This window comes from Pan paniscus, chromosome 4 (genome assembly GCF_029289425.2).
Source record: "Pan paniscus chromosome 4, NHGRI_mPanPan1-v2.0_pri, whole genome shotgun sequence".
Classification (NCBI taxonomy): Eukaryota; Metazoa; Chordata; class Mammalia; order Primates; family Hominidae; genus Pan; species Pan paniscus.
Genome location: NC_073253.2, coordinates 129,454,218 through 129,479,032, shown reverse-complemented (window position 1 = coordinate 129,479,032; position 24,815 = coordinate 129,454,218). Strand labels below are relative to the sequence as shown.

At 42.7% G+C, this 24,815-nt stretch overlaps 1 protein-coding gene across 1 annotated transcript; it reads left to right on the top strand.

The window, feature by feature from the left end:
- Window positions 1-735: 735 nt before the first annotated feature.
- On the top strand, window positions 736-23,194 carry SKP1 (S-phase kinase associated protein 1). Its single transcript, XM_003829280.4, has 6 exons — window positions 736-3,846; window positions 6,682-6,778; window positions 13,467-13,540; window positions 19,532-19,675; window positions 22,072-22,212; window positions 22,899-23,194. Exons 2-6 carry the CDS (start codon window positions 6,682-6,684, stop codon window positions 22,932-22,934), a joined length of 492 nt encoding a protein of 163 aa, XP_003829328.1. The 5' UTR covers window positions 736-3,846; the 3' UTR covers window positions 22,935-23,194.
- The last annotated feature ends 1,621 nt before the right edge of the window (window positions 23,195-24,815 follow it).

Below are 24,815 nucleotides of genomic sequence, written 5' to 3'. Positions count from 1 at the left end.
TGCCATTTCTACTTGACTGCTACCATCCTTTCTCATCATGGAAGATTATTTAGACCTTATCCACAGACAGATTCTCCCCTCTCTCAGAACCTCCAAACCTATCTGGGGTCCTAATCCCTCCCTATCCCTGGGTTGAGGGGATGGGAGAATGAGAGAGAGTCCCTTCTCAGAGACCCACACTAGAAGCTAACAGCATGCAGTGTTCTCCTCCCCACTCCAGGCCTGGCATCATACCTTCTTTCCAACTCTTTCAACAGAGGAAGGTGAGGCCCAGAGAGGTGAAGTAAGTTACTCAAGATCACATAACAGAGGCAGGTGGTCTGACTTCAGAGTGGCTATGCTTACCCCTGTATTAGAGGACCAAGACTGAGAGAGTTGACACACAGCAGGATGCAGCCAGGGGACCCTTCACCATGTGGACTGAATACTTCTAGCTTACATGCTGTCCTATGGGATGGAACACATGTCTAAGTCCACAGTCTGTCCCATGGATGGGTGCATAAGAAATGGAATGAGAACTGAATTCTGGGCTGCAAAGTCTTGTTTGTTTGTTTACTTTGAGATGGACTCTTGCTCTGCCGCCCAGGCTGGAGTGTAGTGGCGTGATCTCCGCTCACTGCAGCCTCCACCTCCTGGGTTCAAGCAATTCTTCTGCCTCAGCCTCCCAAGTAGCTGGGATTACAGGCGCCCGCCACCATGCCTGGCTAATTTTTTTTTTTTTTGTATTTTTAGTAGAGACGGGGTTTCACCATGTTGGCCAGGCTGGTCTCAAACTCCTGACCTCAAGTGATCCTCCTGCCTTGGCCTCCCCAAGTGCTGAGATTACAGGCGTGAGCCACTGCGCCCAGCCGAGGGTCCCGTTTTAGATGCACTGACAGGGTTGCTCCTCATAGGAATCCTCCTGTGAATGCTTTATAGCAATGAAGACTCCAATGAAGACTTAAAAAGGGAGATCATTTCTGGAACTGAATTCATCATAAAAACTGGATTTTCCCATCTGGAATATTTGAATCCAAGGCTTTAGTTTCCCTGGAGGTAGTATGCTGGGAACAGTTGTAAAGTAGAAAATGTTCCTGCATTTGAGGAATGGGGCTAAGATTGACTGCCTGGCCTGTGATGGCAGATACGTAGCTGGGGCTGGAGTGACGGCTGGGAAAGTCTCTTTGGTTTTGTTTCCTTCCTCTGTAGGACAAGGGGTTCTGATTACCCCTTGGTGTGGAGCATGTGGAGTGATTGGAGTAAGGGTGGAGCCGCAGCTTCCTCAGGGCCAGCTCTGGAAACATAGGTACCCCTGCTCCTCACACCCACACATGTATCCACACGTACCAAGGGGACTCTGTGGGGGCCAGTCCTTTCTGACCTGGGGTGATCACTGTGGATAAATGAATGGAGAGGAGTCACTCCCAGCCTGTCCCACAGTGCTACAGCTACCTTGGCCCTCCCAAGTGGAGGTTTGAGAGAAGGTAGGGTTGATCCAGAAAGTATGGCGCTAAACTAGTCACCTCTGACGAACACTCTTGGCTCCTTCCTGGCAGTGCTTCACCACTGATACCCTACTACACAGGTTTATGCACTTACTCTGGGCTTGAGGATCACCTGGAGAACTGGTTTAAAGGGCAGAAAAACCTGCCCCCAGGGAGTTATTAGATTGAGAGTGGACCCAGGAATCTGCATTTTTCTTGAGCCAATTTATTTTTAAAGTTAAAAAATTTGAATATGTAATACATTCATGTGAATTGATACCCAAAAGATACAAAGGGGTATAAGGTGAAAAATTATTCTAACCCGTCCCTCAGTGACCTAGTTCCCTTCCTCTGAGGTGACCAATTTCTTGTGTATCTTTCCTGAGATAATCTATACATATAGCACCATATACAAGCAAATGAAATATGTTTTATTTATTTTTTTGAGACTGGGTCTCACTCTATCACCCAGGCTGGAGTGCAGTGACACCATCTTGGCTCACCGCAACCTCTGCCTCCTGGGCTCAGGTGATCCTCCCACCTTAACCTCCAGAGTAGCTGGGACCACACGCTCACACCACCACACCCACCTAATTTTTGTTTTTTTGTAGAGACGGGGTTTCACCATGTTGCCCAGGCTGGTCTCAAACTCCTGAGTTCAAGTGATCTGCCCACCTCGGCCTCCCAAAGTGCTGAGATTACAGGTGTGAGCCTCCACGCCCGGCCCCAAAATCTGTTTTAAAAGCAGACATTTCTTGGTGATTCTAATAAAGGGGGTTCTCAGACATATTTGGAAAAACATATCCCTACTTTTATGCCAGACCCTGTGCTGGGTCCCCGGGCTGTGTGACCTGACACTGCACAGTCCTGCTTAGAATGCTTAAGGAGAGTTAATAAGGTACCACCTTCTATGCCATAGGCGGGGAGCAAAGGGGCTCCAGTGGGCCCTGCCTAGGAGGCCTGAAGCTAGAGTTGCTGAGGGCAGGGCTGTGCTGCAGATAAAATGTCTGAGAGCTGCAGGCGTTTCATCTTCTGTCATCAGCTGTGGCACCTGGCAGACAATGGATAGTCTTGTAGACAAAGACCTGGTAACTCAAGGAGCTGCTTGGCCTTCCTGCCCAGTCCCATCCCAGAGGCACTGTACATCTCTGGTTTCTTCAGGGGGCCCTGTGTGGAAGTATCTTTTGTCTTCCTGGTGTCAGGGATATGATCACGTGCCTGTTGGCTAGGCGAGCCCGGCGCCCAGTCTCCTAGGATGGGGAGAGTAATGTTCCCGAGCAGAGCAGGGTGGGGCTTTCAGACTACTCCCTTTCCTTTACAGCTGGCTTCATTCCATCGACCTCATCAAAGCCTTCCTGGGAGCCCCCTAGAGAAGAGTTACGTCCAGGCCGGGCCCTGGCTGCCTGGTTCAAGGCGGAATCCCCAGCACCACGCCTCGCACGTCGGGCTCAAAGCATGTTTAGTGAAGGAGTGGGTACCTACTGCTAGATGGAGCCATCTCTCTAGACTTGGGGTTTCCCTATAACGATGGCTATGTTTGGCATGGAAGCCTCTTTAGAAGTCAATAGTAGGAAATAAGGACTAACAGCACCTAATTGTGGAGTAAGGTTCAAATCCTAGCTCTGCCACTTAACCGTTCCGAACCTGTTCCCTCACTGCAGAGGCGAAAAGGCTAACACTATTTCACCTCGGAGGGTTACCGTGGAGAATGGAAGCTGGACAAGCTGTATCAGTTCAGTAGTAAAACACACACACACAAGCGCCACCCCCCCACCCCCACCCTCACCCCAGGAATGAACACACACACCCGCGCGCGCACATACACCTCACGAATGAACACACGCGCGCACACACACACGCAGCCCCCCCAGGAGTGAACACACACACACACGCCCCGTTCTGTTGTTCCCAGGAACACACACAGAGACGCACACACACGCCCGGTTTTGTTTTTTTCCAGGCTTTTTAACTGGGGTCTTTCACTCGGCTTAGGGCACCGCTGCCTGAAAGACCTTTCTAGGCCAGTTGGGGTCCGGCACCCAGTTGACGAGACAGCGCGGCGCTTTCAGAGCTGGGGAGAGGCGAAAGCTCTTCCGGCCCCCCGATCCCCCGGCCAGCTGCCCCCGGCAGCTCCTTGCCGCCTCCCGGCCTGGGCCCGCCCAGCCGTTCTCGGCCTGCCGTCAGGCGATCTCGGCGGCCAGCCCAGCCGCGATGTGACGCCGCGCGCCCCGGGGTCCTCGGCGCCTGCGCCCTCTCCTATAAAGCAGACGCCGCGCCGCGTTGCGACGCTGTAGTGGCTTCGTCTTCTGTTTTTCTCTTCGTTCGCTAACGCCTCCCGGCTTTCGTCAGCCTCCCGCCGGCCGTCTCCTTAACACCGAACACCGTGAGTAGCCGCCCACTGAACTGGAAAGGGTCGTGGCTACCGGATTGCGTGCCGGCTGGCCTCACCGCTGCGGTTTGGGCCTGCCCGCGGCGGGCGGTGACTGGGCCTGGCCTTCTTTCGGGCCCGGTGGATCGCGTTGTCGACCCCGTTCTTCGGGAGACACTACCAGGTTCCGTTCACCCGCCCCGCCCCCGACTCAGCGAGGCCTCCTCTGGCCGGGCGTCCTCACGGCGCTCCATAAGTGAGCCGAACCCCGGGCTGGGCCTTCTCTGCACCGGCCGAGCGTTAGCCGGCGCGGAGCTCGGCTGCAAGGCCCAGGCTGCGGCCGGGGGCCTCTCTTGGTCTTAAGCCTGCTGTCCCGGGGACCAGGGCGGGGGTGGCGGCGGGGTTGTGAATGGGGGTCCCTTGGCTGTCGTGAGCGTGGGCGTGTGTCGGTGTCTGGCTTTTGTTGTGGTCGGGAGGGAGAGCTGCGGTGGTGGTCTGAGGCCGCCCGGTTCTTGGCTCCCATCCTTTCTCCACCGTGTCTGGCGTCACTAGCTACCGGTCGGTCCTGGCTAACCGTGTGCGGGCGCCGGCTTTCTGCACATAGCCGCCTGCTCCATCTGAATATTTCTTAGCGTTGTTTTGCCATGACTTGGAGTCGTTGAGCAGATACCATCGTCAGAGTGGTGTGACTTGTAGGAGCCTTAACTGTGTATAACTTAACTCTAGGTGTCTGGCTTTTAAAGAAATAGGACGTCCACCTGCTTCGATTCACTTTTAATGGAAACTTCACGTTTGGGTTTTAGGGACACGCATTTTTCCTTTAGAGCGTGACAGTAGAATGTATCCGTTTCATAGAACAATACCGTCTCCTCCACTGTGCAGTCTAAAAAGCAGTGTCAGAATTTCGGGTCACTTAAAAGCGCAGGGGTTTTTTTCCTATATGATGTGATAGAACCCGCTTTATGCTGGCCATGGAGAATTATTTACAAGTGCAGGAGCCTTTAGGCCTCTTTCTTTAGAATGGAATTGTTTTGAAAGCATTTCAAATAAATATTTCATCCATTATTACTTAAAAATTTTGCACTTTATTCTACTGTAACACTAAAACTTACCTTTGAGTTTAGTATTACCAAGTGCATCGAATTACAGATTAACCGATTGACCAGCTGCTATTTAGTAAGGTCTCAACTCCCTTAAGAGTAACCCAATCCACGAACTTGACTATGACTAAGCGCTTATCTTGAGTTATTTGAAAGAAATATGAAACGGTCGTCTTGCTTTTAGAGTAATTTAAATCAACTGCATTGTTAGATTTGTGATTCTGCACTGTTCATTTCAGTACTATCTAATATAAAAATTACATGTTTAAATGTTTTATAATTAAAAATTGGGCTCACGTTAAAATATTTTCTTTTGGAGATACCTTTTGTTGTGGTCTTGTCACAGGAAGGGTCCTCTACTCTGCATCCTTCTCCATTAAGCAGCGACAACTGCATTATTGGCAAGCGCTAAGCAACATGGAGAAGCAGACATGTTTGTGAATCGCAAAGTGAAATCTGATTCTCTCCAACTATGGATGAGTGAGAGTAGGATATTTCAGTGGCTGGTTTTAAAACATGCTTTACTTTTTTGCTTCCTTTGCCTAACAACCTGTTTGCTTTGGGGTTGGCGACAATTGTCTCAGAGCAGCTGAATGAATATTTTAACCGATGTAATGGGTCATAAGTCTTTGAACATAAAATGGGTGTGATGCATGTTTTAAATGCCAAATGATACACTTTTGGGAAAATATATGCGATTTGTAGTACAACACACCTAGAAAACTTCAGAGGTGCCGTAAGTTAATAGTGACATCACCGGATTATGAATACTTGAGAAGCATGGGCCTTTTAAAAGTTGTATGTGAGTTTTAAGAGGCCTTGAATTAATCTGTACCAGGTATTGCTATTCTTTTTGTTGTTGTTGTTTTCCTTGTTTGTATGTTTTCTTTTTTAAAAAAAGAATTTGAAGATGGTAAGAAATTGTTGGACTTTTAATTTTAAATGCCTTTTTTTTTTTTTTTTGCCAGAACTCAAGTCCTTTGAAATTAAATGCTTAACTTTTTATGTAAGATTATATCTTTTTCCTAACGACTCATAATTAATCCGAATTAATAAATGCGTTTTCAGAGCAAGTAATAGGTTATTATTATGGAGATCTTGCCAAGAGATCTCAAAGTTGGTCACCTGGACAGTCAGTACTGAAAGATAAAAAGGGCTCTGAAATGAAGCTTTTAACTAGATTTAGAGAATTGTACTCACATCTGCTTATCTTTAAATCATTTTATTCTCGTGTATATGGTCTTGCATTGCCTCAGACATAAATGAGCATATTCTGATGTACTCTTTGGATCTGAACTCATCTTCACAGGTAGGACTCAGCTGTGGGGAAAATTTCTATCTTATTTGGTAGCGTTGTTTGTTTTGGACTGACCTTCCTCAGGTTTGCATGTAGTTAATTGTGGCAGTTAACTGTTCAGATGGAGTCCAGTATTCAGTGGGAGACGAAAGGCAGGCAGAAAGCAAATACAAATATGTATGTTTTATTAAATTCATACCAATAGTGAGTTCAGTAGGGCAGGCCTTAAAAGCTTCTGTTCCTAGTAGTTATACTTTGAAAAAATTTTAATAGAAATACTCGGAGACTAACTTGTGAATAACTGCTTACAACAGTGCTTTACAGGGTTATGTATTGTAGGTTCTTAGAACTTTGTGGTCAATAAGTTAGAGCCTTCTGATGGACTGTAGTTGATGAAATGTCATGTAGAACTCTCTCTCTTAAATTTTACATTTAATGTCCTTTTTTTTTTAGATGCCTTCAATTAAGTTGCAGAGTTCTGATGGAGAGATATTTGAAGTTGATGTGGAAATTGCCAAACAATCTGTGACTATTAAGACCATGTTGGAAGGTAAGTTCATTGGAAAACCTGGGTGGGAGGAAATGTGTAATTTGAGATAGTTTGTGAATATCAAATTTATATGAGCAGCAGCCTGTCATAAGGTGCTTGAGAGTATGAAGAGGTAAAGTTTACATTTTTTTCTTTATAACTTACATTTTTCTGATACAGGTCATCCTTTCTGCATTGTCTGAATTAGTGAGGGTCGTTCTCTCATTAAATGGATAAAATCATAAGGTAAAATAAACATTGAAGTGATTGCCAAGCCTTAGGCAATGGTTAATTTCTGTTCAAGTAAATTTGGATTCATAAGTTCCAGTGATAGAAATTAAGGTCTTTGGAAAAGAGATACCATCCTATAATGGTGGCTGAATAGAACACCTTATTTCAGTGGAGGGAGTGAGCTCTGTGGATTGCTGTGTAGATTTTATTTATTGATTGATTTATTTGAGACAGAGTCTCACTCTTGCCCATGCTGGAGTGCAGTCTGATGCAGTCATGGCTCACTGCAGCCTCAACCTTCTGGGCTCAATCAGTCCTCCCACCTCAGCCTTCCGAATAACTGGGACTACAGGCACGTGCCACCACATCCAGCTGATTTTTTTTGAGACGGATTTTTTTGCTCTTGTTGCCCAACCTGAAGTGCGATGGTGCAGTCTTGGCTCACTGTAACCTCCATCTCCCTGGTTCAAGCGATTCTCCTGCCTCAGCCTCCCGAGTAGCTGGAATTAGAGGCATGTGCCACCAAGCCCGGCTAATTTTGTATTTTTGTTAGAGACGGGGTTTCTCCATGTTGGTCAGGCTGGTCTCGGACTCCCGACCTCAGGTGATCCGCCCACCTCAACCTCCCAAAGTGCTGGGATCACAGGCGTGAGCCACCGCGCCCTGCCCCAGCTGATTTTTTAATTTTTTTTTTTTTTTTTTGAGACGGGGTCTTGCTCTGTTGCCCAGGCTGGTGTGCAAGTGGCATGATCTCAGCTCACTGCAACCTCTGCCCCCCGGGTTCAAGTGATTCTCCTGCCTTAGCCTCCCGAGTAGCTGGGATTACAGGTGCATGCCACCATGCCTGGCTAATTTTTGTATTTTTTAGTAGAGATGGTTTTACCATGTTTGTCAGGCTGGTCTCGATCTTCTGACCTTGCGATCCACCCGCCTGAGGCTCCCAAAGTGCTGGGATTACAGGCGTGAGGCACCACGCCCAGCCTAAATGTTTTTATAGAGACAGGATCTCCCTATGTTACCCTGGTTGTTCTCGCACTCTTGGACTCAAGCCATCCTCCCACCTCGGCACCCCAAAGTACTGGGAAGAGCCACATTACAGGCATGAGCCACTGTGCCAGGCAGAATTTTTTTTTTTTTTTTTTAAAACAAGCTTTCTCTTTTGTCTGTTTTGTCTTTCCTCTGAAACTACTACAAAGTATATATGCAGCATAAGGAAGTGAGTTAGAAAACAGGTCTTGAAACTTTCACTAGTTAATGTGGATCTCTTTTTAGTATTACCAGTGGGGTGATACAAATCAGTGTCTGGAATTGATGAAAAAAACTTAGTAGTATTGAGTGTTCTTTAGTACTTAAATGTCAGAGGTTTTTTATGTAGGGAAAGATCAGTAGATTATAAATACTTGAACGAAGAGAAGGGTTATGTGCCAAGCTTTGGTGCTGGTGAAAAGAAGGTAAGTGAGACATGGCCTTTGCCCTTGAAGAATTTATAAACTAGGAGGGAAGTCAGACACAAACAAGGCAAACTTGTCACATGGTGTAATTAGTGCATTAATAAAGTTGCGCGCCAAGTGGCGCTGTGGGAACATCTTGGCTAGTGTTATTCTTGAGTCTTGAAGAGATTGCACTATGTAATACTGGTGAGGATATTTCTTTTATTTATTTATTTTTTTGAGACTGAGTTTTGCTCTTGTTGCCCAGCCTGGTGTGCAGTGGTACGATCTCAGCTCACTGCCACCTCTGCCTCCCGGGTTCAAGCACTTCTCCTGCCTCCGCCTCCCAAGTAGCTGGGATTACAGGCATGTGCCACCATGCCAGGCAAATTTTGTATTTTTAGTAGAGACGAGGTTTCTCCATGTTGGTCAGGCTGGTCTCAAACTCCTGACCTCAGGCGATCCGCCCACCTCAGCCTCCCAAAGTGCTGGAATTACAGGCGTGAGCCACTAAGCCCAGCCGAGGTGATATTTCAAATCTAGTAAAATTAGAATGTTTTGGGAGATCATTCTGAAGTAAAGTAGACAGGGTGTGCTAGGGAAAGTGAAAATACGGTTTTTAGTTGGGGTAGGATGGAATTGTGATACTGTAGTTGGTAGAGCTGAAAATGGGTTTGAGAGGAATGGAGAAGAAAATGACTTTGAGTTTAAACCATGTTTGAGATTCCTTCAGAAGATCTACTAGTAGCAGTCTACTAGGTGATTGAGTTTGTGGATATTGGCCCCAGAGTTAGACTGCTAGAGATAAGTAGACTTGTTTTATATATTGGGTTATGGGAGTTTAACTCTGGAAGATGATGATGTTGGGGCTGGGGTGCTAAGAGTATAGAAATCAGTAGTAGAGAATTAGTAGAGTAGGATTTGTGGAAGCCAAGGGAAAAGGGGACATTTCTAGGTGACTAGAGTGATTGCCAGATTTATATACTGTAGACTGGTCCTTAGGATTTCATAGTTAATAAGTTAGAGGACTTCTAGCAGCAGATACTTAGGTGTGGTAGAGGCAGAAGCTGAATTGCAGAGGATGTGTCTTCTGTTTTGTTTTCTAAGTGAGTGACTTCTGTTTTCTGATAAAAGCTTAGAATTCTCTTTAGTAATTGGTACCAATCATGGTGGCCCTTAAAGTCCTGTATTCTGGTAACTTAAGATAACTTCTATTAAGTTGTAAACTCCTTGGTACATCCCACAGTCACTGTTCATCAAGTACCTATTGAATGAAGAAGTATGTTGTGCTCACTAAAAAAAACTGAAAGCAATCCAAGTGTCCCTAAAAGGCAGGTGAGTAAGGTTTTATCCAGAAGATGTAGAAACTGATACCCGAATTGCTGCCTAAATACTTGCTTTGGCATTGAAAGTGTTCTTTATTTTATCTTGGTGCCTGACACACTAATCTGTCCTGTGCTGCTTCAAGGAAGCATTTGCCAATTTTAAGAACGTAGGGCATCTTGAAGACTTACCATGCCAGCTTTGATCACTGAAGTAAGTGGATGGATAGGCAGTTAGCAACAATTAAGTTATTCTTTTACTCCGTTGTCTTTGGGAATCAGAAGTGAATGGTTTTATCTTAAGTACCAATGGCTTACATAAGATTCTAGCCTCTTGAGGGCTGGAGTCTTTTGAATTTGGCAACTTTCTGCTTTTTTTGTTTTCCACCTGCAGTATCTCTGGTTATGGGTTTTATGTGACTTAGAAAACAAGAATAAAACCTTTTAATCCACAGGACAATCAGAAGTGAGACTCTTGGCACATTTACATGTGGATTGAATGATTAGTTCAGGTCCAGGGTACAGTATCAGGATACAAGTGTCTTTCAGAAGTCCCTGAAACTAAATAGCTTAAAGGAATGACTGTTGCTACTTGTGCATTTAGTCTGAAAGCAAAAAATATTGTACATCCTTACTTTAAATGCTAGAGGATTTAAAGAGGATTACTTGAGCCCAGGAGTTCAAAACCAGCCTGGACAACATAGCAGGACCCTGTCTTTACAAAAAATAAAAAATTAGCTTTACGATCCTTTACAGTCATAAAAGCCTTTATTTTATTTTATTTTATTTTATTTTTTTGAGATGGAGTTTCACTCTTGTTGCCCAGGCTGGAGTGCAATGGCGCAATCTCGGGCTCACTGCAATCTGTGCCTCCTGGGTTCAAGCAATTCCCCTGCCTCAGCCTCCCAAGTAGCTGGGATTACAGGCATGCGCCACCACACCCAGCTAATTTTTTTTTTTTTTTTTTTTTGAGATGGAGTCTCACTCTGTCACCCAGGCTGGAGTGCAATGGCACAATCTCGGCTCACTGCAGCCTCCACCTCCTGGGTTCAAGCGATTCTTCTGCCTCAGCCTCCTGAGTAGCTGGGACTACAGGCATGCGCCACCACACCCGGCTAGTTTTTTGTATTTTTATTAGAGATGGGTTTTCACCATGTTGGTCAGGCTGGTCTCGAGCCCCTGACCTTGTGATACGTCTGCCTCTGCCTCCCAAAGTGCTGGGATTACAGGCGTGACCCGCCATGCGTGGCCAATTTTTTTGTATTTTTAGTAGAAACGGGGTTTCACCATGTTAGCCAGGCTGGTCTCGAACTCCTGACTTCAGGTGATCTGCCTGCCTCGGCCTCCCAAAGTGCTAGGATTACATGCGTGAGCCACTGCACCCGGCCAAAAGCCTAATTTTTAATGTGAGTTAAGCCTCGTTCCAAATTACATTTGGATCTAAACAAGCTGGTCTTCTGTATGTTTCCTCTAATATCTTAGTTCTCAAGATAAAAGTATTTTACATTTTATAACTTCTTTCTCTCACCTGATTAAAAAGATTTCATATTTGTTCAGGAAAGACATAAGTGACTTGTTCCACATAGAGCTTTACATGAGACATTGTCATTTTACAGTTTCACTCTAAGCTGAGATAGGATCAGGGATAGGCATTGGTGGGAGGGAGAAGAGAGGGGAGATGAGTGAATCCATCCATGCAAGATAACATGAATTATTTTTGAATCTACTTTCATCTTTACCACTCCACTGGAACTGCTTATAAAGCTCAGTGAACCCCATGTCATCAAGTGCATTGTCTGTTTTCAGTTCTTATCTAGACCTGTTGACATCATTTGATGCTTGCTTATTCCCCTCTTGACTTGGTTCCCAAAATTCCACTTACTGCTTACCTCACACCCTTCTGTCTTCCAGTCTTTAAAGCCTGCAGTTCCCCAGGGCTTCATCCTTGGACCTCTTCGCTATATCTACACACAGCCATTTGCTTGATGATAGTCTCATAGCATGATAAACCATCTATACACCAGTTCCCAAACTTACCTGCAGTTGTGATTTCTTCTCTTGATTTCTGGACTTGAACATACAACTGCCCTTGGATATCTAGTATTTTACATTTATGAAACTAGAGCTCTTGATCCTCTCTTCCTAAAAATAGTTCTTCTGACAGCCTTCCCCTTACCAATTGGTGGCAACTTCATCCTTTTCATGCCATAAACCTTAGTGTACCCTGACTCTTTTCACATTCTACTTGCCATCTGTTGGCAAATTCTGCTGTCTGTACCTTCAAAATGCAGACAGAATTAGGTCATTTCTTACCACCTCCTTAGCTACAAACCTTGTCCAGGCTATCATCTTGTGCCTGGATTATTGATAGCCCCATAATTGTGTCCCTTAACCCATGTTCTTTAACTTCCTTACCCATAATATTGTTAACTGTTCCTCATATATCCTGTTGGAAAAAAGTGTATTTCTGTTTTTATTCGGATAATTTTCTTTTTTAACCTACTTTAAAAACTTTAATCTTAGGATCATACCATTATGTTTGGAGCTCCCTGCCTTGTTTTTGTCAGTGGCTGCATGATCTGTTTTGTGTGTGTGTGTGCGCATTTTTAGTATTTTTAGTGTGTATATGTATACACATCTCTAGGTTTCAGATTTGAATAGGTTGAGATTTTATTACCTGTAATAGTTTTCATTATTTTACTTTTTAAAATACAGTTCATCTGGAGAATTTGATATAAAGGGTAAGGAAAGGGTCCATCTTTAATTTTTTCAGATGGCTACCCAGTCATTCAAGCCCAACTTACTAAATCACTTTTCCTGCCAATTAAGAACTTATTTTATGTAATATTCCTTTATTTGTGTACTCACACAAGTTTATATAGTTTTGGGTGGTCATGGACTCCATCGTTAGGAGCCACCAATTTTTAAATGCTCCTAAGAGAGCTGTTCTAAGTAAAGTCCTTTTTATATTCTTTCAGACATGTCTTATAAGTTACAGTCGTCCCTTGGTATCCATGGGGGATTGGTTTCAGGACACCCCTGTGGATACCAAAATCCACCAATACTCAAGTCCCTTATAATAAAACAGTGTAGTATTGGCATATAACATATGCACATCACTGTGTATACTTAAAATCCTCTCTAGATGGCTGGACGCGGTGGCTCACGCCTGTAATCCCAGCACTTTGGGAGGCTGAAGCGGGCAGATCACGAGGTCAGGAGATCGAGACCATCCTGGCTAACACGGTGAAACCCCGTCTCTCCTAAAAAATACAAAAAATTAGCCGGGCGTGGTGGCGGGTGCCTGTAGTCCCAGCTACTCGGGGAGGCTGAGGCAGGAGAATGGTGTGAACCCGGGAGGCGGAGCTTGCAGTGAGCCGAGATGGCGCCCCTACACTCTAGCCTGGGCGACAGAGCAAGAATCTGTCTCAAAAAAAAAAAACGCTCTCTAGATTACTTACAATGCCGGATACAATGTAAATGCTATGCAAATAGTTTTTATACTGTATTGTTTAGGGAGTAATGACAAGGAAACAAGTCTACATGTTTCGTGCAAGACACAGCCATCCATTTTTTTTCCCAATATGTTTGATCTGTGGTTGGTTGAATCCACAGATGTAGAACTCATGGATATGGGGACTGACTCTTACGTTTTGAGACATAGCCTGGTTGGTATAAGTATTATAATGGAATTAGGAAATAGAAACTTTCTTCTGGTTTTCTTAGATTTGGGAATGGATGATGAAGGAGATGATGACCCAGTTCCTCTACCAAATGTGAATGCAGCAATATTAAAAAAGGTAAGGTCTTTAAAGAGTTTAAGTTTATTCTGCTTAATATATAACACCAATTGATTAATACAAGTAATTCAACAATCTATGTTAGAATTTTATAATTTACTGCTTAAAATTACATTTAAATTTGAATGTTCTTAAACACTTACTTGAGTGATGTTTGTATGTTCTTAAAATATACAGAAAAAAGTTCTGTCTGCTTTCTTGCCACAGTTGACTATTGTCATTTATGGGGCATCTGTACTGTGTCTACCTATGCAAACACTTCCCTAGGAAGGATGATCTACATGTAGAATATCTGGATCGCAGGTTGGCTTATATACCTAAATTTTGATAGATACTGTTAAATAGTCTTCTGTAAAGATACCACTTCTAGAGCATGGTGGAATTGAATCGTGACTGTCTTTCTTAGATTTATAATTTTGAAACGGCTAAAGTCAAAGGAATATGTAACACTTTGTTCCCATTTCTGTCCTTATCTATTCCAGTCCCCTTTCAGGTAGCAATTTATCCTTTCAGTATTTTGTAATACAGGTATTAACAAGTAAGTATATTTTTTTCCCACATTCTTTTTTTTTTTTTTTTTTGAGACCAGAGTCTTGCTCTGTCGCCAGGTTGGAGGGTAGTGGTATGATCTCGGCTCACTGCAACCTCTGCCTCCTGGGTTCAAGTGATTCTCCTGCCTCAGCCTCCTGAGTAGCTGGGACTACAGGCACATGCCACCATGCCCAGCTAATTTTTGTATTTTTAGTAGAGACAGGGTTTCACCATGTTGGCCAGGATGGTTTTGATCTCTTGACCTCATGATCTGCCCACCTCAGCCTCCCAAAGTGCTGGGATTACAGGCGTGAGCCACCGCGCCCGGCATTTTCCCCCATTCTTAAGGTAGCAAACTATACATTTCTATGTTTTTTTTTTTCCATATAACAAAATGAAAGGTGATATGTCTATGTTAGTTAATATATAGCATCTTTTTTTTTTTGAGATGGAGTCTCGCCCTGTCGCCCAGGCTGGAGTGCAGTGGTGTGATCTCAGCTCACTGCAGCCTCTGCCTTCCAGGTTCAAGTAATTTTCCCTGCCTCAGCCTCCCGAATAGCTAGGATTACAGACGCCCGCCACCACACTGGCTAATTTTTATATTAGACAGGTTTTCACCATGTTGGCCAGGCTGGTCTCCAACTCCTGACCTCAGACGATCTCCCTGCCTTGGCCTCCCAAAGTGCTGGGATTACAGGTGGAGCCACCATGCCTGGCTAACCTGAATTTTTTTGTGTTTGTTTTTTTGATCTCACTCTGTTGCCCAGGCTGGAGAGCAGTGGCACAGTCGCGGCTCACTGCAGCCTCCACTTTCCAGGTTCAAGCAATTCTCCTGCCTCAGCCTCCCAAGTAGCTGGGATTACAGGCACTCGCCACCACGCCTGGCTAATTTTTGTATTTTTTAGTAGAGATGGGGTTTCACCATGTTGGTCAGGCTGGTCTTGAATTCCTGACCTTGTGATCTGCCCACCTTGGCCTCCCAAAGTGCTGGGATTACAGGCATGAGCCACCGAGCCTGGCATTTTTTTTTTTTTTTTTTTTGAGACAGACACTCTGTCGCCTAGGCTGGAGTGCAGTGGCACGATCTCAGCTCACTGCAACCTCTGCCTCTTGGGTTCAAGTGATTCTCCCGCCTCATCCTCTCGAGTAGCTGGGATTACAGACACCCGCTACCATGCCCAGCTAATTTTTTTATTTTTGTAGAGATGAGGGTTTCACCATGTTGGCCAGGCTGGTCTTGAACTCCTCACCTCAGGCGATCTGCCTGCTTTGGCCTCCCAAAGTGTGAATGTTTTTACATGTGTTACTGGCCATTTACATTTTCTGCATTGTCTGTTTTCATTTCTCTGTTTTCCTAATGGTCTTAGAAAAATAGTGATAAAATATACATAACATTGATCATTTTCACTTTTTGAAAGTGCACCATTCAGTGACATTAATTACATTCACAGTGTTGTGCAGCTATCACCACTAAGCATTTTCAGAACTTTATCATCCCACACTGAAACTCTGTACCCATTAAACTGTAACTTCCAATTTCGGTACACCCTCCCCCCTCAAAAAAAAAATTACGCTAGGTAAACACTATTCTACTTTCTGTATCTGAATTTAGCTATCCTGGATACATAATATATGGAATCATACAATGTTAGTCCTTTTGTATCTGGCTTATTTCACTTAGCATAATGTTTTCAAGGTTCATCCATGTTGTTGTCTAATGAGCTTAAAAAATTGTGGTAAAATACACATAACAAAATTTACCACCTTAACCATTTTTAAGTGACAATTCAGTGGTATTATCTAATAGGCTTTTTATAAGAACTCTTTAAAAGTTTCTACCAGTTTGCTTGTCTTACGTTAATTCATGTTACGATTTAGAGGCTTTATTTTATCTAGTTAGATCTCATTCTTTATGACTTCTGAATATGTCTTGCAATTAACATATTCTATTTTATACTAATGAAAAATGTTTCTAAAAGGATCTTTGCTTGTAGTCGAATGTCCGGTACATTCAAATGCCATCCAAAAGCTGGGGGTATAGCAGTGAACCAAAGAGACAAAATCTCTGCCCTTATGGAGTTTATGATCTGAAGGGGTGGGGAATATGCAACATAAGAAATACATCAAATGGAAAAACTATGGAGAATAAAGAAGGGAATGGGGAATTTAAAGGGGTGAGTAGGTGAACAGTTAGCTGTTTTTAAAATAAAGATGGTCAGGAGATGTCTTACTGAGAAGATAATCTTTTTTTTTTTTTTTTTCCTTGAGATGGAGTTTTGCTCTTGTTACCCAGGCTGGAGTACAGTGGCACAACTTTGGCTCACCGCAGCCTCTGCCTCCGGGCTTTAAGCAGTTCTCCTGCTTCAGCCTCAGTAGCTGGGATTACAGGCGTGCGCCACCACGCCCGGCTAATTTTTTGTATTTTGAGTAGAGATGGGGTTTCACCATGTTGGCCAGGCTGGTCTCGAACTCTGGACCTCAGGTGATCCGCCTGCCTCAGTCTCTCAAAGTGCTGGGATTACAGGCTTGAGTCACCGTCCCTGGCCGAAGATAATCTTTTAAACAAAGACGTGAATATTTGGGGGGAAAGAATTCTGGGATTTGGGAGCAAGTACAGTGACCTTAAGACAAGAGCATGCCCTGCCTTTTTAGGAAAGGCAAGGAGTTTAGTGGAAGCTAGAGCAAGAAGGGAGTAGATAAGGTCAGAGTTAAAGGGTTGGGTGATGTAGGGCCTTCTGAGAATGAGAAGTGCTTGGTTTTTGGGGTTTTTTTGTTTGTTTGGTTTGTTTGTTTGAGATAGGGCCTCACTGTGTTGCCTGGGCTGGAGTGCAGTGGTGCAGTCATGGGTCACTGCACCTTCTACCTCCCGGCTTCAGGTGATCTTCTCACCTCAGCCCCCCGAGTAGCTGGGAGTACAAGCACATGCCACCACACTTGGCAAATTTTTGTATTTTTTGTAGAGATGGAGTTTCACCATGTTGCCGAGGCTAGTCCGGAACTCCTGGGCTCAAGCGATCTGTCTCCTTTGGCCTCCCAGGGTGCTGGGATTATAGGTGTGAGCCACCACACCCAGCCGAGAAGTTTTTTTTTTTTTTTTAAGCCTGTTTTTATTGAATATATATCATATTTTGAAGAATAATTACATGATGCCAAAACTATGGAAGTACAATAAAATCTCCTTTCCCTGTCTCTTATCTGATTGGAAACTGCTCCCCCCACAAAGTAATGTGGCATTTTTTTGTTTTTCTTTTTTACTGGCACCACCCGTTGTGAACCTAGGCATTAGTTTCTTTATATATCCTTTTAAGAGTTTTTTATTTTTAAATTTTTATTTTTTGTTAGTAGTGGTAGTGATTTTTTTTTTTTTTTTTGACAGAATCGCACTCTCTTGCTCAGGCTGGAGTGCAGTGGCACGATCATGGCTCACTACAGCCTCAGCCTCCTGGGCTCAAGTGATTCTCTTGCCTCAACCTTCTGAGTAGCTGGGACCATAGGTGTGCACCACCAGTCCCATCTCATTTTTGTATTTTTCATAGAGACAGGGTTTCACCATGTTACCCAGGCTGGTCTCAAACTTCTGGGCTCAAGTAAGTCACCCACCTTGGCCTCCCAAAGTGCTAGGATTACAGGTGTGAGCCACAGTGCCCAGCCTATTATTATTATCATCATTTTTTGTAGAGACGGGGTGTCTCTATATTGCCCAGGCTATTCTTGAACTTCCGGCCTTAAGCAGTCCTGCCTCAGCCTCCCAAAGTGCTGAGATTACAAGTATGAACCACTGTGCCCAGGTTTAGAGTTTTAAAAATGCCTGGATAAGCAAATATTGGCGTTTTTAAATTTTCTTATATAGTTGGAATACTTCTTAAAAAGCTATTATTTATTTCATTAAAAACCCTTAGCTGGGTGCAGTGGCTCACGCCTGTAATCCCAGCACTTTGGGAAGCCAAGGGGGGGGTGGATCATCTGAGGTCAGGAGTTCGAGACCAGCCTGGCCAACTAAAAATAAAAAAAAATTAGCTGGGTGTTGTGGCAGGCACCTATAATCCCAGCTACTCAGGAGGCTGAGGCAGGAGAATCGCTTGAACCCAGGAGGTGGAGGTTGCAGTGAGCTGAGATAGCGCCATTGCACTCCAGCCTGGGCAACAAGAGTGAAACTCAGTCTCAAAATTAAAACGAAAACAAAAACCTTTCGCTGGCCAGGCACGGTGGCTCATAGCTGTAATCCCAACACTTTGGGAGGGCAAGGTGGGTGAATTGCTTGAGTTCAGGAGTTTGCAACATGATGAAACCTTATCTCTACAAAAACAAAATACAAAAATGAGCCAGGTGTGGTGGCATGCACCTGTAGTTGCAGCTACTTGGGAGGCTGAGGTGGGAGGATCGCTTAAGCACAGGAGGTCGAGTGAGCCATGATCGCGGCACTGCATTCCAGCCTGGGTGACACAGTGAGATCTTGTCTCAAAAACAAACAAACAACCCTTTGCTTGGCTTTTCCTTATTGAAATTGTTCTTTCTTTCTTTTTTTTTTTGTATCCTGGCAATGTTTCTTGGCTCTGCCATTTTCTCTCAGCATTGTTTACTCCTCCAACATTTTGCTATGAAAAAGTTTTAGCCATACAGAAAAATGGAAAGAATTACACAGTAGACACCCATGTAGCCACTGCCTAGATTCTACAACTGAAAACACTTTCAGTATTGATTTTGGTCTTTATGCTGGTATGTATAGTCTAAGTAATCAGCTTCCTGAAACTTTATGGAGTAATTATTCTCCTATTAAGGGAATTTTGGGGCTTTTCCTGCTTTGTTCCTACACCAAATAGTCTCACACATGTGTCTGGGGTATTTGGAATTTGCTGGTTACAATATATGTACATATTCAGCTTTTCTGAGGAGTGCTGGATTAGCTTTCAAAGGGGTTATACCAATTTATACTCTCTAGAAGAGTTTGTGTTTCCTTTCTACTATTGCCCAACAATTAGTATCAGTTTCTTGATTTTTTTTCAATCTAGAGAAGTATCTGTAGTGTTAGTTTTGCTTCTAGTAAAGTTGAGCGTTCCTTATGTTTGGCTATTCAGATTTCATTTATTGGCTGTACATATCATTAACCCATTTCTCTTTAATGATTTTTGAAAGATTTTATATTCTCTCAGCTAATCATTGTTGTACATATTGCGGGTATCTTCCAGTCATTGTCCTAACTTTTCTTTTTGCATAGAAGCTTTTTAATGTAGTCAAGTACAGTACTCTGTCTGCATGGCTTGCTTTTATCTAATAAGATCTTCTCCCTTCTAGGGTTATAATGATTCTTCAAGCTTCATTTTTGTTTTTCAAGCTTGGCTGTTAATGGCTCAAGTCAACCTCTAGCTAGTTATTATTCCAATACAGGGATAAGTTTTCCCAGCAGTGGAGTGAGTACCTTGTGACAAAGTGCCACAGAGGAATGAACTTTTGTTGTTGTAGGTCATTCAGTGGTGCACCCACCACAAGGATGACCCTCCTCCTCCTGAAGATGATGAGAACAAAGAAAAGCGAACAGATGATATCCCTGTTTGGGACCAAGAATTCCTGAAAGTTGACCAAGGAACACTTTTTGAACTCATTCTGGTAAGTTTTTAATGTGTAAGATAGCTCTATTCTAGAGCCTTTAAACACTTCTTATAGATTTAAAATTTGCTAACTTCATTGACACTGAATTTTAATACTCTCTAAATTCAAATGTAACGCCATATTTAAATCCACATATCAGTAACACACTAAATGTAAATGGTCTAAACACAGTTAAAAGGCAGAAATTACCAGATCAGAAAAGCAAGCTTAGCTGTGCTGTCTGTAAGAAACCCGCTTTAAATATATAGACAGAACTAGTTTTAAAGAATGGAAGAAGATACAGTACACTAACACGAATCAAAAGAAAGCTGGAGTGACTATATTAAAATAGGTTTGGAGGCAAAGAATATTACCAGGGTTAAAGAGGATTATTTCATACTGATAAGGGGATCAGTTTTTTAAAAAGACATAACAATTATAAATTTTTATCTGGCTAGAAGCAGAACTTCCAAGAAGTGAAACAAAACCCAATAGAACTCAAAGAAGTCCACAAAGTGACAATCATAGAGATTTCAGCACCTCTCTCAATTAATATAACTAGACAGAAATCAGGATAACTTGATATAACACTATTGACCAAATTGTCTTAATGGACATTTATAAAATATTATATATATATATATTTTTGAGACAGAGTTTCACTCTTGTCACACAGGCTGTGGTGCAGTGGCATGATTTTGGCTCACTGCAACCTCCACCTCCTAGGTTCAAGCAATTCTCCTGCCTCAGCCTCCTGAGTAGCTGAGATTACAGGCATGAGCCACCATGCTCAGCTAAGTTTTTGTATTTTTAGTAGAGATGGGGTTTCACCATGTTGGCCAGGATGGTCTTGAACTCCTGACCTCAGGTGATCCACCTGCCTAGGCCTCCCAAAGTGTTGGGATTACAGGTGTGAGCCACCGCGCCTGGCCTAAAACATTATATGTAATGATAGCAGAATACATATTCTTTTCAAGTGTATATTACCAAGATAGACCATGTTCTGGGCCATAAAACAAGTCTCAGCTGGGTGCGGTGGCTCACGCCTGTGATCCCAACACTTTGGGAGGGCGAGGCGGGTGGATCACTTAAGGCTAGGAGTTCAAGACCAGCCTGGCCAGCATGATGAAACCCCATCTCTACTAAAAATACGAAAATTAGGCCGGGCGCGGTGGCTCACGCCTATAATCCCAGCACTTTGGGAGGCCAAGGTGGGTGGATCACAAGGTCAGGAAATCGAGACCATCCTGGCTAACATGGTGAAACCCCGTCTCTACTAAAAATACAGAAAATTAGCCGGGTGGGGTGGCAGGAACCTGTAGTCTCAGCTACTCGGGAGGCCGAGGCAGGAGAATGGCATGAACCCGGGAGGTGGAGCTTGCAGTGAGCCGATATCGCACCACTGCCCTCCAGCCTGGGCGACAGAGCGAGACTTCGTCTCAAAAAAAAAAAAAAAAATCAGCTGGGTGAGATGGCACCCACCTGTAATCCCAGCTACTTGGGAGACTGAAGCAAGAGAATTGGCTGAACCTGGGAGGTAGAGATTGCAGTGAGCCGAGATCACGCCACTGAATTCCAGCCTGGGTGACAGAGTGAGACGGTGTCTTAAAAAAAAAGTCTCCATTGTAAAAGGATTCAGGTCATACAAAGTATGTCTTCTGACTGCAGTGGAATTAGAAATCACAAACAGAAAGGTATCTGGAAAAATCTGCAACTACTTTTAAACTAACACATTTGCAAGTAACCTATGGGTCAGAGAAGAAATAAAAAGAAAGTATTTTGAGCTGAGTGGAAGTAAAACACATGAAAAATCGGTGAGATGCAGCTAAAGAAGTACTTAGAGGGAAATTGATGGAATGAAATACGTATATTATTAGAAAAGAAGAAAAGTTTCAAATCGGTGATCTAAGCTTCCACCTTAAACAAGTAAAAGATGAAATTAACTACAAAGTAAACAGAAGAATGAGAATATTAAAGGGCAGAAATCAATGAAATAGAAAACAGGTAAACAATAAAGTCAATGAAACCAAAACCTGTTTTTTAAAATGAGATCAATATAGTGCTATAACTGCTTACGTTTGAACTCTTTAAGTGTGGACAAATATTTTTGCCAAGACCTGATGTGGTATTTGTGTGCATGTGTACACACATACACAACAGTAGTGGCCGTTATTTCACATTTGAGCTAGTATAGTTTGGTTAAGGAAGCAGAAGGATTCAACATTATAGAGGTATAACAAAGAAGATCACATAAAAGTCTTTCACAGAAGAACTTAGGAGTGATTTATTCTTCTCCCTTTAATTTCTTAAAATTAGCATTTTAAGCTTTATTAGATACGGAGTGTCAATCATTAACTTTGGATTTAGTTTAAAACATCAAGTATACTTTAAGGAAAACAACTGTCTCTTTACAGGCTGCAAACTACTTAGACATCAAAGGTTTGCTTGATGTTACATGCAAGACTGTTGCCAATATGATCAAGGGGAAAACTCCTGAGGAGATTCGCAAGACCTTCAATATCAAAAATGACTTTACTGAAGAGGAGGAAGCCCAGGTAGGTAGCACACAGTTTTGTCTTTGATCACATGCTCTTAAAAAGGGACTAACACCTATAACATGCCAGGAAAAGAGGTGACTGTATCAAGTAGTCTTGATACTTTAGGGATAATATGTACTTTATGTGTCTTAAACATACTCTTACTGTTCTGTCTTTATGAATCTGAACACTTAGATGATACTGCATTTTAAGCATAAGAACAATTAGTTTTCAATGAGAAGAGCTCTTGTTAATGTATTAACAGTTACTAGTTTTGGCACCTGCAACTTTCTGTATAGACCATACATATCTGACATCAGAAAAGCAGGCCCTAGAGAGAAGTATATACTAGGGTACTTTAGAGCAACTTAATGAGGGGAGGAAATGAAAGAATAGATCAGAATGATTTTGTTGACATGACTACAGACTGAAATAATGTGAATGAATTAACTGAATTTGCTCTGTCAACTTTAGTAAATTGCCCATTGCCTTTGCTTTGTTCATAATTTCAGCAGGGCAGAATAAAAACCATGGGAGGCAAAGAAAGGAAATCCGGAAATATAGTCTTAACCTGGTGTTGTTCTAATTTTCCATCTGTTCTTCTGACTCAACTCACTGGCTATCGATGAATCAGTAGGTAGTATTTATAAGTCTTAGGAAAGACTACTCAAGTTAAGGTACTTCCCTATATCCATCTCTTTTAGGTACGCAAAGAGAACCAGTGGTGTGAAGAGAAGTGAAATGTTGTGCCTGACACTGTAACACTGTAAGGATTGTTCCAAATACTAGTTGCACTGCTCTGTTTATAATTGTTAATATTAGACAAACAGTAGACAAATGCAGCAGCAAGTCAATTGTATTAGCAGAATATTGTCCTCATTGCATGTGTAGTTTGAGCACAGATCCCAAACCTTATGGCCAAGTTTCTTCTAGTATGATGGAAAGTTTCTTTTTTCTTTGCTCTGAATAAAACTGAACTGTGGGTTCTCTATAAGTGGCATTTTGGGCTTTCCCTCTTTTTTGTAAACCAATGTCTGCCTAGTTTATTGTCCAGTTAACTTTAGTGACCTTTTAAAAGTTGGCATTGTAAATAAAACAACTTGCAAAAAAGTTTTCTGGAATAGAATTAACAAAATACTATCTTTATTCATGAGTTGGAAACTGGTAAAAGGCTTCTTGAAGTAAATGTTCTGAGTGGAGCTACTAGGATGTCTTCCAGCCTCCTGCAGTCAAGGAGTACCACTGTATTGATTAGCCTGTATGTAGCAGGGCTCCCTTCATTGCATCTGAGGACTTGTTTTCTTTTTCTTTATTTTTAATCCTCTTAGTTTTAAATATATTGCCTAGAGACTCAGTTACTACCCAGTTTGTGATTTTTTGGGAGAAATGTAACTGGACAGTTAGCTTTTCAATTAAAAAGACACTTAACCCATGTGGGATGTCATCTTTTTATAATTAGTGTTCCCATGTGGAGAAAATTATTCACACTACTTGCATGTAAAGAATAATTTAACTTTTAAAATATGTGGTAAAACCCAGAAAGCATCCATCATGAATGCAAGATACTTTCAATAAAAAGTAAGTTATATAGTAGGTAGTTAAGTTTGCTTTTGTGGACTTAAATGTGTCTCTTCACTTAAATGGGTTGAATGTGTATATATTTGTTCAGCTTGAAAAGACTTAGTTTATATCCTAGCTCACTGGAGGCTGCTGACATAACCATAACTTCTGTCCCTTCTAATTGTCATTTATATGCCTAACTGGAGCTAGTACTTTAATTCTTAACACAAAATTACTCTGCCATTGTTTCCAGCTTCCCTCCTACAATAGAATGAAGTTTTTTTGATGGCTTGAGATGGCTCACAAATTTTGATTTTTTTTTCTTCCTTGTGCTCCCTTTTTTTCTCCTTCCTTTTCCAGTTAACATCTATATTCACATGTAATCTTGTTTTCTCTTCACATTCACTGAGTTGTTCAGGCTCAGATCATCCCTTGACAGTAGTTTGCCTTCATCTCACCTTTCATTTGTCCCAAATTCACCTTATTTAATAAAGTCCCATATGTTGTCTCACTTAATTCCAATTTGTTGTCTGTACCAGAGATAGGAAACTATAACGTGTGGGTCAAATCAGGCCCATAGCCTGTTTTTGTAGTCTTTGAGCTAAAAATGGTTTTTACGTTGTAAAGAGTTATTTAAAATTCTCTCTCTCTCTCTCTCAGGAGATAAGCTTGTTTTCTGTTTGTCCTGGTTTTAGTGGGGAAGGTAGCGGTGTATAGTCCTGGCTGAATTGTGTCATCTACCAATTCCTGCTATTATAAGATCAACTTCTGCAAAAACCTTATCCACCTCAAGTATCCTTAGCAGCTGGGCATGGTGGCTTATGCCTGTAATCTCAACATTTTGGGAGGACAAGACAGGAGGATCGTTTGAGCCCAGGAGTTCAAGACCAGCCTGGGCAACACAGAAAGTCCCTGTCTCTCCAAAAAAAAAAAAAAAATTAGCAGTCATATGGTGCATGCCTATAATCCCAACTACTTGAGAGGCTGAGGTGGGAAGATTGCTTGAGCCTGAGAGGTCGAGGCTGCAGTGAGCTGGCATTGCACCACTGCACTCCAGTCTA